The sequence below is a fragment of the Haliotis asinina genome, chromosome 3 (assembly GCF_037392515.1).
Source record: "Haliotis asinina isolate JCU_RB_2024 chromosome 3, JCU_Hal_asi_v2, whole genome shotgun sequence".
Lineage (NCBI taxonomy): Eukaryota > Metazoa > Mollusca > Gastropoda > Lepetellida > Haliotidae > Haliotis > Haliotis asinina.
Window position 1 is genome coordinate 74,558,048 of NC_090282.1, and position 15,952 is coordinate 74,573,999.

General features: G+C 39.6%; 1 protein-coding gene across 1 annotated transcript in view; it reads left to right on the plus strand.

The window, feature by feature from the left end:
• LOC137278449 (conserved oligomeric Golgi complex subunit 1-like) overlaps positions 1 to 15,952 on the plus strand; it is a 65,057-nt gene that overhangs the window by 17,635 nt on the left and 31,470 nt on the right. The window contains exons 8-25 of the mRNA XM_067810778.1: positions 1,358 to 1,444; positions 2,057 to 2,204; positions 2,920 to 2,976; positions 3,189 to 3,251; positions 4,992 to 5,073; positions 5,233 to 5,338; positions 5,459 to 5,563; positions 5,951 to 6,045; positions 7,953 to 8,108; positions 8,635 to 8,829; positions 9,287 to 9,376; positions 9,932 to 10,036; positions 10,431 to 10,529; positions 11,644 to 11,737; positions 12,911 to 12,988; positions 13,945 to 14,021; positions 14,372 to 14,558; positions 15,228 to 15,359. Coding sequence (XP_067666879.1) covers positions 1,358 to 1,444; positions 2,057 to 2,204; positions 2,920 to 2,976; positions 3,189 to 3,251; positions 4,992 to 5,073; positions 5,233 to 5,338; positions 5,459 to 5,563; positions 5,951 to 6,045; positions 7,953 to 8,108; positions 8,635 to 8,829; positions 9,287 to 9,376; positions 9,932 to 10,036; positions 10,431 to 10,529; positions 11,644 to 11,737; positions 12,911 to 12,988; positions 13,945 to 14,021; positions 14,372 to 14,558; positions 15,228 to 15,359 — 1,956 coding nt within the window. The remainder of the gene's footprint in view (positions 1 to 1,357; positions 1,445 to 2,056; positions 2,205 to 2,919; positions 2,977 to 3,188; positions 3,252 to 4,991; positions 5,074 to 5,232; positions 5,339 to 5,458; positions 5,564 to 5,950; positions 6,046 to 7,952; positions 8,109 to 8,634; positions 8,830 to 9,286; positions 9,377 to 9,931; positions 10,037 to 10,430; positions 10,530 to 11,643; positions 11,738 to 12,910; positions 12,989 to 13,944; positions 14,022 to 14,371; positions 14,559 to 15,227; positions 15,360 to 15,952) is intronic.

The window sequence follows — 15,952 nt, forward strand, 5'->3', positions numbered from 1 at the left end:
CAAACATTTTGAAGAATGCAAAAAACATGTTTTTTAAAGAATCTACTTTGAGACATTTTTTAACATTATTGGGCAATGGAATGGACATTAACAAAATGTTAACTGACACTGTCACACACCCCTCAAAAACAGAAAGTTTTAAACTATCACAAAGCTTTGTAAACACCTTTCCAGTTTCGTCAAATACTAAGATCAACAAGAAAGAAAGAATTTTCAGAACTATAACACTCAAGCATCACAAGCATCAACGGCAGATCAGATCAGATCAGGTCAGTGACATGTCATATTTTTCACACACATCAAATACACCCTAACAAGTTTCCTAAAAATATAAACCTGTTACTGTTACTTAGAAACACCTTTCACTTGATGGCATATTTCCTTCATAATAATTAAAGGTGTATGTGAAAGACGTTTTAGCACAACAAGTAGAAACAGTCAAACAGTGCTCTGCATTATTTCAATGACAGATCAGATCAGATTGGTGCTATGTCATCTCTTAACACTCCTCAGATACACTCTAACAATTTTTAAAACTATCACCTTCACATGCAAACACGTTTCGACAATGGTATATTTCCCTTCTGAAAATAAACGAATATGTGAAAGAAGGTTTTAGCGGTAGAATTTAGTCTTTCTTTGCTGTGTACTGAGAACTAAGGCCAGTGAGCTCTAACATGCTGACTTAAAACTTTACTACAAATCTACTGTACCAATACTCACACTAATAACAATTATTTGACTTTAAATGAAGTGACAGAATAGGTAACATATCTTCTACATGTAGATTTTCAGTTATCACAACAAAGAAACTCTGGGCTCAATCTTAAATACCACGCTGCTGCCATATTGTCTACACTGGTCATAAGATGACCTCTCCCCCTGTTGGAGTAACTTTGAATAGTCCAATGGTATCATTATGAAGCTGGTCATTAAAAAGGTCTAGTTTGCATGCCATATTTCCTTAACATCCTTCTTGTTGATGGACAACACGTTCCCAATGTAGGGTTCTCTACAGGCTTGGGGTAACATCTCTCCCTGGCCAAGGAAACTGATAATCCTGATCATGGCTTTCTGTTGACACTGTGGGATCTGTACTTTTGCTGATTGGGATATATATCGTATTGGGTTTGGGCAAGTTATAATTGTTGTGTTCATTCTTTCTCAAAAGATACTGTTTGTGCTCCAACTAGTGGTGTTCCAGTTATTTGAGATAATCAAAGATTGGTTGCAATGTCCAAATGACCAAGCAGTCAATCTAGCGTTGTTGATTTACATTGTTATTTGACATGTATTTGGTTACTCAGATGTACTGATGACATCAGTAGATATATTTGTGTAATTATGTTCTTTTCAGCAAATTGCAGAGTTTCTATGTTCTATCCTTCTGTTGGAAGACAGCACACCCAGACAAGTCTTCAATGAGTTCCTTCTTGCTAGAACGGTAAGGAGTTCCATGGTTACATAAACTGCATATCACATCCAATGTTCATGTAGACTTATAATTAAGATAATCTGTTTGAAACAAACAGGTTCATGTTGAGTTCACCTTCAAGATCAGTCTTTAAGCAACAACTCAGAATCATGCAGGGGAGAATTCTTTCCTTAAAGATTAAATATTTATTGTCAAGTTATTTCTGTTAATGTGATATTGTTTGTCTAAGATCAGCTGCCTCCATTTATTTTATTGAAATACAGACTATGCCCCAGTTTAATTTTGAAGTAAACACAAAACAAAAGTAGTTCTAGTTGTGGAAAAATTATATCATATTGCAGTGAAAGTGTAGGGTACTCAAACCATCTTTACATTGTTACCTGCTTTCAGATACTGCAACAGTTTGATTGGATGGTAGATATGTGATATAAGTCCCAGTTAGGTATATATGCTGAACAACTAAGGAAATGCAAGTTTTGAAAAAACATGATACCTCATAAGAGTAAGCGTTCATGTTAATGCCATCTGTTTAACAACTTGACAAGAAGCCAACATTGCATTTCTTTTGCTGTTCAGTATATTATACATTAATGCCACAATGGCACCATTGTTGTCTCCCAGAAAGCCCTGCAGCAAGCCCTCCATGGCAGCCAGCATGGGAACATCAAGGACCAGGTGTCGACGGTGGTGCGACTCCTCATCAACACTGTGCACCAGATCCATGCCGTCTTCTACAACACAGCCATTGCAGGGGAGAAGGAAAAGGGAGGTGATTACTGTTAAGTTTTTTTGTTACTGTCGTAGTGGTACTGTTAGTGTCTCAGTTCACAACATACTGCTCTCTGTAAATCTGAATCTGGAAGAATTTGATGGAAGTATAACCATACGTCTAACTGTGCTGTCTCTGAGGTGTCGCCTGACTCAATATGTTCTGCATGCCAATTAAACTGCATGATTTGAAGTTAGTAAATTGGTTTGAAATGAAATGAGTAAAACCCCTTTGTTTGAAATGAGTAAATTGGCTTGATTTAAAATCAGTAAAACAGCTTTGCAGTCAGTAAGGCAGCATGGTTTGAAATCGGTTAAGTAAAACATTCTTAGTATGTCATCAGTAAAACCCTGTGACATGATGTCAGTAAAACAGTTTGACAGGACATGATGTAAGTAAGAAGAACTGGATGGAAATAGGTGTTGCCTGAAGTTAGAGTGTGTCTCCAAGACCCTCACTACTCAGTAAAACAAGCAGAAAGTCACCATTAACATCCTTGTTCATGAGAATAAGTCATGACCATCAGAAAAAGAAGAACTGGCGTTCCTTTCACGAGGCAACCTTCACTAAGGTCAACCTTAACTGACATTCTTTAACATGGTACTAAGCTTTCCTTAGTGACTTGTGATCCCCTCTGTGCTTTTTGAAAGGAGGCCCAGCAGTGCTGGTCTCCCCAGGGTCTTGAGGATGGTAAGTGAAATGTTCTTTGTTGCAGGCCAGTGTAACCTGCTGTCTGAGATCCTGGAACAAGTGCTCAACAAGTCCCAGGAAGGTAGGAAATTTGCGTAATAATGTATTTTCTGCAGTCGTCCTTGGATGATACTGGAGCAAAATAGGTGGTCATACTTATCAGGAAAGACAATTAAGAAGAAAGATTTTTTTGTTTTGGAGTCATGGAATGTATTTTCCTCATTAGGTTTAAGTTTTATTGGACATGATGCATGTGGCATAAGATGCTAACTTAGGTTATGTTTTTGTTTACAGCAGGTGGTTTGCTGAGTCTGCAGGGATCCATATCAGCCAAATGTCTGCCCAAATCTGTTAAAGGTACTATCCTTTCCAGATCAGTTTCTGGTTTTAAATATATATAATGTGCTAGTTTTTACTCAGATAAGTGCTAAGAGATGAGAACACCTGGGTTGGATTCTCAGTGTGTGAGGCCCATTCCTGGTGTTCCCTGTCATGATATTGATGGAACATTGCTAAGTGCGATGTAAAACCATACTCACTCACTCATTAAGAAATGATATATGATAAATATTTTGCTACTGTTTGAGGCATTGTTAGCTGGGAATATCTGTTTTGTTTTGACGCTTTTTGAAAAAAACATATTTATGTCTGATATTTTGCCTCTTGCGTGTTGAATACTTGTAAACATGTTGATGGTGATTTAGCTTATAACAAATGGGAGCTGTCATAGTGGTATTGTCATGTTGCTGACATCATCAGGGGATGTGTGAGAACTAATGAATGTACCTTGTTACTCCTGTAGGGATCCATGTTAAACATACAGGTGCCAAGCTGCGTCTTCTTGTTGTAAGAGGTGACTATGCTCATTAAAGCATGAGTCATGTCATTTTTTTCTCAGTTGCATATATTGATGCTCTTGATGTAATTCAGTGGATTGTTTGGTCCTTAGATATTTACTGACCAACGTTATATAGCAGGATTATTGGTGTATGTGGTGACTAACAATGAGCAAAACAAATATTTTCTGTTTATAATGACAGATAATTATGCATTAAACATATTTTCATGGATGTGTAATTACTTGCCAAACTAGCCCGTTAGATTTGTTGGATGGGATGTATCATTTCCCCCTGGTTTTGCAGAGGTGATGTACAGGATTGGGGTTTCATTGTCAGTGAGACTAATGGTCAGGAGTAGGATTAGAATGATGTCAGGATTAGGGTTAGGGTTTGACTGTGGTTAGAGTTGGGACTAGGGTTAGGATTGGGACTATGGTTAGGGTTGCGACTATGGTTAGGATTGGGACTATGGTTAGGGCTGGGACTATGGTTAGAGTTGGGACTATGGTTAGGATTGGGTAGAGTTGGGACTATGGTTAGAGCTGGGACTATGGTTAGAGCTGGGACTATGGTTAGAGCTGGGACTATGGTTAGGGTTGGGACTATAGTTAGAGTTGGGACTAGGGTTAGGATTGGGACTGTGATTAGAGTTGGGACTATGGTTAGGGTTGGGTAGAGTTGGGACAATGGTTAGTGTTGGGACTGTGGTTAGAGAGGGGTAGAGGTTGGGACTGTGGTTACGATTGGGACTGTGTTTAGGGTTGGGACTGTGGTTAGGGTTGGGACTGTGGTTAGGGTTGGGACTGTGGTTAGGGTTGGGACTATGGTCAGTGTTTGGATTAGGATTTGGGTTAGGATTAGGATTAAAGACTATGGTTGGTATTTGAATTAGGACTATGATTTGGGTGAGCTTTATGCCAAGATTGGGATTAGAACTATGCTTATGATTAGGGTGAGGAATAGGGTTTGAATTAGAGTTTGGACTATGGTTAGGATTAGGACTATGACTAAGGTTAGATTTAAGGTTAGCATTAGGCTAGGATTAGGATTAGGACAAGGGTTAGGATTAGGGTTAGGATCAGGGTTAGGTTATGAGGGTCTGGGTTGTTGCTCATGATAAAGGTGTCTCTGTGTTTTCTGACCCCAAATCAGTTTCTTCCAGGCTACAATCATATACCTAGAGTATTACTGAGTGCAGTGATAAGAACACAGGCTATCATGCACTGATATCGTATTGTTACTTTTATTGCTGTAACAGATTTCCGTCCTGTGCTACGAAGTGCAGGGTCCACAATATCCTCCCAACACATCCAGGACAACTGCCAACAGTGGATCAACACGTGAGTTTTCACATTGTCATTGTATGTCGTTATTACTGCAAGCATTCATAACATATTTTGCTGCTTATATATGGTAGTTGAAGTTGTGTTTGGTTTGTGGTGAATGTTAAGATAAGTGGTGGTAGTTGTCCTGATGTCTGAATGTCTGTGTGTTCCCAGTTGTGTCAATGACATCAAGTCTGGAGTGGGAAAACTGCTGGGATTTGTCAACACAGTGAAGCGCCTGGCGGACATCCGAGACTCACTGTGGGAGCTCCTCTCTCAGGTAGTATTCCATTCATCACCAAGTATAACAACATTGTGCCCCTCACTTGTTCTCTGTCATCCTCAACTTTGACTGACATTTACTTTATGTGAGTATCTCCCAATATGTTGTGTTGTGCAGGATGGGGACGAGAGTCACTGGGATTTGATCTGCCGAAGAGTCGTCAACAAAACACTGCATGTCTGGGGGGACTTCCTACAACCACTGTTTTTGGACAGGGTCAAGGTCAGTTTTTGAGTAACAACCCAGAGCCAGGCAGGGGAGTACTCTTTCCTTTAAGATTAAATATTTATTGTCAAGTTATTTCTGTTAATGTGATATTGTTTGTCAAATACCAGCTGCCTCCCCCATTTATTTTATTGAAATACAGACTATGCCCCAGTTTAATATTTAAGTAAACACAAAACAACAAAAGTAGATAAAGTGAATAGTTGTCAAAGATTTCTGTTGGTTTTTGACTTTTAGAACACATCAGCCTGGAGGACAAAATTGTTAGTTTGATTTGTTTTTGTATGACATTTTTGGAAAAGGAACTGCTGCAAGTCTAGGTTTGGTCTTTTGGGATTGGCTTACATGAGGGAGTAATGGTTTTTGCTCTGTGTTGATCTACAGCAACTGATACAGTATCAGCTTGACACAGCTACAGAGCTCACCAAGCGGAACGTGTCCAAGGTGATGGTGGAGCTCGCCCCAGACACCACTGATAGGTAAGACCATGTTTAAATGCCATTATACCTCACTAACTCACTCACTTGCTGTCAGTTAAACTATAGAGCTTGCATGTGAGATGTCAGTCTCTGTCCCTCCAAAAACCTGGTTGGTCTGGTTGATGTTTAAAGCCGCACTCAGCAATATTCCAATATTCTAGCTCAGTGGCAATGGTCTGTGTGTGACCCAGATAGTCCAGGGATCGACAGCATGAACATTGATCTCCTCAACTGGTATACAGTGACATGTGTCCACCATGTCAGCAAGTCTGACCACTCGATCCCATTAGTTGGCGTTGTGAGATTTGTTACATTTACATGACAGTCAGAACAATTTGGCATGTGTTTGTTATTTCTGAAAATTTGGATAATTTGTATTCATATACATTAGTACATGTTAACTTAATATGTGTTGTCATCAATTGCTCTCATCAAGTCTGTATTATTAAAAATTGAATACAGCCTTATGGCTTTTGATTCGAGATATATGTTGACAATTGTAGATAGCATTTAGTAAGCAGTATCTACTCTCTCAGGAGTGGGAAAACTACAACTAAAAGCTCTAGAGATACTACTGTTTTCATGTAATAGTGACATCATTGTAAGTGATGACATCACGGTCTGCAAAGATGCAAGACTGTTTTCATCATGACTACATGCCACTAGTATAACTATATAACTGAATGTCTTTAAAATTTAAAGAACGAATAAACTCAGTTTTTTGGTACTCTTTTTACCACTGCATATGAAAGACTTCTGGTTAGTCATAAACGGAACACCATTTCTTTAAAAAAACAACTTGTGGTTAATTAATACCAAGCGCTTAAAGGTTACTAAAAAGCTGTCTGCTTCTCTTTCGCCCGCAAACAAAACCACGGACAGGTTACGTAACTCTGTAACTAGAGCCCTGCAGTGATATCATAGAAGGAACGATTTTCAGTTAATTGTCTAGAAAATGTGTAGGAAGCTCGTCGTTTTGCTGATTTCCCGACGGCACCGAAGACATGCCGAATTGTTGTGTTGCTGTCAGTTGCTCTTTGGGGTCGGGTGATGGTGTCACTATGCACAGATTTCCACCAGACCCCGTAGTTTGTGCTTAAATTGGTTGTTTGTGTGTGCGTAGCGAGCGTTGTGGAAGCCTGTGGTATATACTAAATCAGATGGTTCACCCCTTACCACGCTTCCAGGATAAAAAATGGAGTTCATGTTTCATCGATTTTAAAAACACGAGACTGTTTACTACACTTTGCTGAAAAAAATTGCATGAATATAACGCTTTCTTCGGAAGCGAGGTTTTGGTCGAAGTGACAATATTATCGTAAGTATAACCTAGCGACACCCAGTGATTTTGACAGAATCGTCTCATGAAAACAAGGGTTGTAACTCGAAAACTAGGCAAAGCAGGAGACAAAACTAAATGATAGTAGATTGTGAGAATATGTAGCTTTCACTTTTTCACAACAGCTGTCGGATGTCAGGTTTGTACAAACCTGTAAATGAAATAATTTACCCCCTGAAATGTAGATGGATTGTGCATAGACCCTCATTTCTGTACCTACTATTACGTCTCATAGACATTAGTTGAAATTTCATTTGCGGCTGAGAATTGTGTACTGTTGTCATAAAGGTCGATTTAAGGTAATTAAAGATCAAAATAAGCAGTTTTAATGACGGGGTTTCATTTATAACGATGTCAATGAGTTATTCATGCATTTGCACCCCCTAGAGTATATGTGATGTTTAAGTCTGTGGCATGGTACTTGTCAGAAAAAGGGTGTTGCCATTATGAAGATACTGATCATCTGCTTACCACATCATGATCACAAGAAAAGGGCTGAGCTGTAAATATATTTTTAGTCTTGATTGTAGTAATTATGTGTTTTATTATGTTCTCTTCTGTTGTCCAGCTCACTGCAGTACGAAACAGACCTGGCCAGCTACCTTTGGACTGAGTCAAGTGGGGACATAGCCGCCAGCTCGGTGTGGACCCCCTCCAATAAGAGCCTGGCTGATGGCGGAGGTCTTGTTCACAAGGCCCGAGCCTTCACACCAGCAGTACAAAGGTAGGTAGACTTCTGCCTGTACAGTTTTATGTGGGGTGTATAATGGTGGAAGATTTGTCCCAGTGAATCCATGAAGCAGAAATGTCCTTGGGCCCATGATGAAGGATCTGTGACAAAATGAAATATTATAGGTGTAACGCTGGGCCTTATCATTTGCAGAAGCTCCAGGTTTTGAAAATAATTTTCTTTTCTGGTAACTAGAGTGTGATTTTGTGACAATTTAATCCATTTTAGTCATAATACTGGTTAAAATGCGACGAACATGTTGGATTTGGGACTACACTTTCTCATTTAAGTAAACATTCTAGTACTTTTGGTTTGTATTCATAAGACATCAGTAGATAGAACGAACATCTTACTAGTTAATCAGGTTTAAAGATGAATTATACATTTCAATAAGCTTTTTGTAAGGACTTCCTTGTGTTTGTGTCTAAGTAAAATGGAAACCATTGTTTTAGAGGTTGCTAAAGGTTGTTTTTGTTAATCAAAGTTAGTGAGTTGCTGACATTGATATTAATTGTTTTAGTTTATGTCGGCACCTTGATGACAAGCTGAAGAATCTCCTGGAGGACAACAGACCATACCTAGAGGGGGAGGAGGAAGAGGGGGCAGGGCCAGGAGTCAAGAAAGCATCAGACACTCCTGGACCCTTCGATAGATATGGAGACAGCATGTTGATATTGACCTTTGTCCAGTCTGCCAGCACTGCAAGTGTCCAGGAGTGAGTGAGCAACCATTGTTATATGACTGTAACATGTTACTGATAATGAGGCAAACACTACTTAGGCTGTGTGTTAGGTTTATCCTCAGTTCTTCAATGGGTGATTGGTGGTTGGTGGATGGTGGATGGTGTTAGCCAAGGGAGACCACTGTGACATCATCTTGGACCAGCAGCAGCTTATGTTTATCTGAGGATAATTGCAAGATTTAATGATTTAATAATTTAATGATTTAATAATTCTTGACCAAATGTTTGTACTGAGTGTAAATATTTGTACATGATATATATGAATCCATGACAGGCTTCTTGTTAGTTTCTTAGTTTCTGATTGTCTTATTCTTTCTCCCTCAGATAGCAGGGCTACTTCTAGGACTAATGTCAGTTTTGCAATTGAAGTATTGTTTGTCTGCAGTGATATTCTCACAGTGTGTCTGTAACTGTTTGTGTTTGTTCACAGTGTGTTGAATTATCTGACTGAGCAGCTGACACTGTGGCAGAAAGCATTTGAAATACCTGACCCCACAACCAACTTCATCACAGAGAACAAGTAAGTGGAAATTGTCACAGGAACATCCAGCAGAAAAACCTTGAGTACAGTTCCTTGTTCCTAGCATATTGTGTCCATTTGTGTCCAGTTTGTGTTGAGAAGAGAATTGATGTGTGACTTATATGTGAGTGAGTAAGTTTAGTTTTATGCCGCATTCAGCAATATTCCAGTTATGTGTAAATAATCGAGTCTGGACCAACAACATGAGCATTGATCTCTACAATTGGGAACCAATGACATGTGCCAATCAAGTCAGCAAGCCTGACCACCCAATCCTGTTAGTTGCCTCTTGCAGCAAGCATGGGCTACTGAAGACCAATATTCTAACCCGGACCTTCACTGGTTGACTTGCGTATAAGATATGGTATATCTTATGATAATTATTAGTATATAGAACAAAGCATCTCAGTTGCACAGGACCTGATGTGTCTCTCTCTCTCTCTCTCTCTCTCTCTCTCTCTCTCTCTGAGGAAATATGTTTTCATAGTTAGGATTATAAACTTATATCATTATATCTTATATATTGTGAGGCCTACTTATATCATTGTATTTCAGAATTCTCCTGGTAGGAAGGTTGTGTTCAGCGCTGGCCGAGTTGGCTCCTCACCTGCAGCAGTGCATTCTGGGGCCTGTGGTTTGGCAGAAGTCAGACACAGTCAGGTAATGTCAGCACATCACTGAGCATAAATTTCTAAAAGCCAGAGTTTGATTACTAACAGCAGCAAACCAGATACTCACCCACTCAAGTTTGTTTAAAGTGCAGGACAGTGTATTTCACAATTTTTAGGTCTGTGAGAAGACAACAAAACTATGATTTGTGCTCAGTACTTGAAAGCACTCTATGGTCATGTTTTATGTTGCATTTATAAACTGTACGGTTAAGACAGATGTAATGAATTAATTTCATTTTCCTTGTTATTCTTTCATTTTCAGATATTAATAGATTTATTTACAGTTGTCAGGTTGTCTTGTAGAACTGATGTTTAGAAATCTGGAAGGGAGTGTAGTTGTTATATATGGCCACATGTGTTGTTTCACATGTTCCCAAATACAGGTCTGCAAAGAAGTCCAGCAAGTCTTCCAAACAAACTGAACATCCCGAGTGGACGAGCGTCAGAACAAAACTAGAGGAGTGTAAACTCCTGGCCTACAAGTAAGTAGAACTGTCTGGAGCAAAGCAAGTGTCTTGTCTTAGTTTGTGGTAATACGACCAGTGCATCAGTTTGTGAGGACCCTGGGCTTCTGGTCCACAAAAGCAAATATCAGCATCCATACAGGGGAAAAATGTGGCACTGCATGACCATCAGTGTCATTTATCCTGGAAAAGATGTCCAAGTGAGCGAGTTTGGATTTATGCCACTTTTGGCAATATTCCGACAGTATCAATATCAGAGGACACCGGAAATGGAGCAGCACCTAGCAATATGGGTCCATATATGGGTCCCTGAAGCACATGTATCTGAGCAGTACTGGTCCATTGGCTTGTGATGCATGTGACATATGCATCTTATGATGCATACTGTAAACTATGGATGTAACAAACTCACTGATGTTGGTTCATTACAAGTGCAGTGGGTTATATACCTTTCACATCTGTAACCTGAGAATGTTTGTTATATTCATGTTAGTTATATCCGTGTTTGTTATAAAGATTGTTTACTGTATTTGTCTTCAGTGTTCATTCAATCAAGCACTATTATTTATGGAAATATTCTGAAACAATATGTTCTAAACAAATCAGATCCTGGTTGAAAAAGACCCAGTTTATATCACATCCATTTTATTGAAAACAGAAACAAGATGTTTTATTATGACAGATGTATGATTTGTCATCATTGATATTATTAACATTGATTGATGATAAATTCCCAAGTTATTTGTAATACATACCTATATCATAATATGTTTTGGGGGATGGCAGGGCTAGGGGTGGTGGTTGGGCATCTTTATTGTTGAAGCATTCTGGTTTGATTCCTCACATAGGTACAACATGTGAAGCTCATTTCTGGTGTCACCTGTTGTCATATCGCTGGAATGTTACTGAAAGCAGCGTAAAACCATCCTTCCCTCCACTGACTGACTGACTGACTGACACTGACTCACTCACTCACTCACTCACTGACTCACTCACTCACTCACTCACTGACTCACTCACTCTCACTCACTCACTCACTCACTCACTCACTCACTCACTCACTCACTCACTCACTCACTCAGTGCTTTAGCAGTATTCAAGCATTTTTATAGATGTTATTGTCATATTCCAGATTCTGGGCTGACCACATCACAAAGGTGTCCGTGTCTGAGTTTTCTAAAGCCTTACATGCAGATGACCTCAGCTCTGTTATCGAACATTCCACGGTAAATTTTACTGGGTAGAACACTGAGAGAGTGCTATATGTTGAAGAACAGGAACCTTTCATTCCAAACCTTTTTAAAAAATTATGGACAATGCCTTATTCCAACCTATGGGAACATGGTGAAGTCAGTAGTATTGTGTTGTAGAGATGGGACGAGGTTAAGTGAGTAGTGTTGTGTTGTAGAGATGGGATGAGAAGAAGTGAGTAGTATTGTGTTGTAGAGATGGGACGAAGTGAAGTGAGTAGTATTGTGTTGTATAAAGATGTGACAAGGTGAAGTGAGTAGTACTGTGTTGTAGAGATGGGACGAGGTGAAGTGAGTAGTACTGTGTTGTAGAGATGGGACAAGGTGACCTGAGTAGCATTGTGTTGTAGAGATGGAACGAGGTGAAGTGAGTAGTACTGTGTTGTAGACATGGGATGAAGTGAAGTGATTAGTATTGTGTTGTAGAGATGGGACGAGGTGAAGTGATTAGTATTGTGTTGTAGAGATGGGACGAGGTGAAGTGATTAGTATTGTGTTGTAGAGATGGGAAGAGGTGAAGTGAGTAGTATTGTGTTGTAGAGATGGGACGAAGTGAAGTGAGTAGTACTGTGTTGTAGAGATGGGACGAGGTGAAGTGAGTAGTACTGTGTTGTAGAGTGCTATATGTTGAAGAACAGGAACCTTTCATTCCAAACCTTTTTAAAATATTATGGACAATGCCTTATTCCAACCTATGGGAACATGGTGAAGTCAGTAGTATTGTGTTGTAGAGATGGGACAAGGTGACCTGAGTAGCATTGTGTTGTAGAGATGGGACGAGGTGAAGTGAGTGATGGTGTGTTGTAGAGATGGGACGAAGTGAAGTGAGTAGTATTGTGTTGTAGAGATGGGATGAAGTGAAGTGAGTAGTATTGTGTTGTAGAGATGGGATGAAGTGAAGTGAGTAGTACTGTGTTGTAGAGATGGGACGAGGTGATGTGAGTAGTACTGAGTTGTAGAGATGGGACGAGGTGAAGTGAGTAGTACTGTGTTGTAGAGATGGGACGAGGTGATGTGAGTAGTATTATGTTGTAGAGATGGGACAAGGTGAAGTGAGTAGTATTGTTTTGTAGAGATGGGACGAAGTGAAGTGAGTAGTACTGTGTTGTAGAGATGGGACGAGGTGAAGTGAGTAGTACTGTGTTGTAGAGATGGGACGAGGTGGACATTCAGGAGGAGACAGAGGAGGGGAAGAAGCACAGTTCAAAGATCATGGTGCCCATGCAGGTGAGCTATCTTACATCCCCTGTTGTTACCTGTTCCTTGTGAGGTGTAGCAAGTGATGGAATTACTGATGCATCACAATTGTCAAAATGTTGCGATGTCAATCAGCTGACATTGATTTGGAGCTATTCTCCTGATAACATGAACAAATATTGTTGACTGTGGCCTTGATTCTTTTAAAGCTACAGGTGTAGTTTTATGTGGCACCCAGCAATATTCTAGCTATATAGCAGTGGTCTGTAAATAATCAGGTCAGGTTCAGACAATCCAGTGATCAACAGCATGAGCATTGATCTGCGAAACCACGTCAGCAAGTCTGACCATCTGATCGTCTTAGTTGCTCCTTGTGGCAAGCATAGTTACCTTTTCTTGCAAGAATGGGTTGCTGAAGACCTATGCCACCCCAGATCTTCGTGGGCACGAATATACAGACATACGACATGAGGATGTACCTTGAGGATGTCTTACTCAGTTTTTTCAGAACTCTACAAATCTGGGATTTGTCATTTGTGTTTCCCATTAATGGGCAAGTGAATCAAATGAAGACATACCAGTTGTGTTCTGTGAAAGCAGAAAGTTCTTCAATGTTTGAAATTAAAGATGTCACTTGGTTCATGCTTTTTGAGGTAGCCAGGCAGCTGAGAAGTTAACCAGTCACTGACGAGGTCAGCCTTGACTGATGAACTTTGACTGTGTGATGATTTAGCAATGATACCTCGTTGCTGCTTAAGTGTGTATAGCCAGGTCATGCCATGAGATATATATTCATGTTTTTGCACTAGGACCACAGTAGTGTTTTTGTTATCAAATAGCAACAGTCGTTTTACAGTGAAAGTGTGGCTATAGTGTTTAGAACTATTACCTGTTTGCTGCAGTCATTAAAATGCACTTGTTAGAAAAGTATATCATGCTTATGTTGTTCCCCCACTGCTATGTATGTGTTTGTTCTTCTTTCCCAGCCGTCTTGGTACCTTCACTCACTGCTGTTTAACCTGTGCCAGGATCTCAACAAAGTTGGAGGTCAAGCACTGCCCAGGTAGGTTATCTTCAGGGATAACTTTATGTCGTCTAACTCTGCTACCTCAGATTACTGCAATTTCAAAATAATCCTGTTTTTTACTTACGAGAGATAATGGGCCATATGATGTGCAAATTACTTAGTGGAAGTTGTGTCATGCTGTTACATCTCTATAATGTGGGAGATTGATGCACACTGTATCACACCATTGACCTTTGCTCCAGCTCCTTCTTGATGCCATGAATGAAGTTACTTTTTGTTAAGTGTTTCCTTTCATGATTGGGAAACTAGGAGTACTTTTGTTTAATTTCTTTTAAAATAAATTGGTTTCTCATTTTGTGTGTTAATCATATTTCTTTCATTTCTAGGTCAGTTGTACAAGACTTGTTACACAAGATAACTGATAGCATCATCAATGTTTATCAAGACTTTTTGAAGGGAGGTAAGCGGCGAGTGAGAAAGAGTGGCCTCCCCTTGACCCAACAGCAAGCTCTTCAGTCCCTGTTTGATGTGAGATACCTGCTTCAGATTGTTCCAAGAAGGGATGATACAAAGGTAATGATCTCAGGGAAAGTTGGAAATGAACTTTTCCCCAATGCTTGTGTGCATGAAAATATCTTGTCACATGGTATATAGGGTTTGGGTATTTTGTATACTGTGTTCAAGAATAGGGGATGTTACCAGACTGTAATGTCTTTAAATGCAATGTAGTGAATCTCTGTACACAGTCTGAAAAAGGCCCTAAGTGTGAAGGAAATTTCAGGAAAAGTTCCAGATTTATGTGAAGAATTTTTTACTTTCATGTCATGGACTCCAAACTAATGGTATGCTTTTGTAGAAATGACTTGTAATTTATTGGCCATTCAGAAAAAGATTTTTACAGTATCCAGGAATGGCAACCTTTCACTGATTCATGGATTTCTGTTGATTTCATTTCGAGATCTGTTTAGAAAACCTGAACCACCCATTCGATTGCACAATGTCAAGTTTTCAGCTGAAAATAGATTTTCCTTTTCCATTCCGAGTATCGCACTGAATGCAAAATGCATCTGAACATGAGGGAATAAGAACTTGGCAGCAGAAAATGATTTGAACATTATAAGAATATTTTATGTAGTTGATGAACAATGTGCTTCTTTTGGTCATAATGGTTGAATGATTTTTGTATTTGCCTGCAGGTGATATTTCCAATCCAATGTGTTTGAAATGTTTCTGTTTCTCCAGACCAACAAGACATACCAGAAGAAAGCTCAGTCAATCTGTGAGTCCCTGGAGGAGGTGGTCGACCCGTTTGACTTGGATGTGTTCACTCCCTACATGCAGGTCAACCTACACAGACAGAGTCAGAGAACTGCAGTGAGTACATAGGCAGTTACAGCTTAAGATTCAAGAGGTTTCCCCAAGTCTTCTGTGGGTGTCAGTCTGAAACTTTGAATTGTGGGACCATGGTTTGTGTTGTTTAAACATTTGCAAATCCAGTAAATGTCTGTGCATGTTATACCTTTGGGTAATAAGAGATCAAACAGGGTGAATTATGAAATAAACTTATGTTCTCTTCCAAGAATAATTTGTCTGGTACTAGTACAGATTTGGAAGGGAATACCCTTATGTTTAGAACCCTTAAGTTTATGTTTGTCAGTAATGAAGTATTTGGAATTCATCAAGGATTGTGTCCAAAACTGACTGTAAACAGTTGTTCTTTCTTCTTTGAAATGAGAATTTTCTGTGAATCTGCGGATTTCCGTGTTTATCGCTTCTGAACCCTAGTTCTTAGTATACGGCACAATCAGTAACCTATTCTAGTGGTAATGCATGTGGTAAACGACATTTCGCGAGAATATGGGGGGTGAAAATGATGATCGTCTAAAAGACATTGACCACCCCTCCCCATCCCGACCCTCCCAGGGCACTGCCTGGGAACAGCAAAGTTGCCTAAGCAGCCCCGTTGA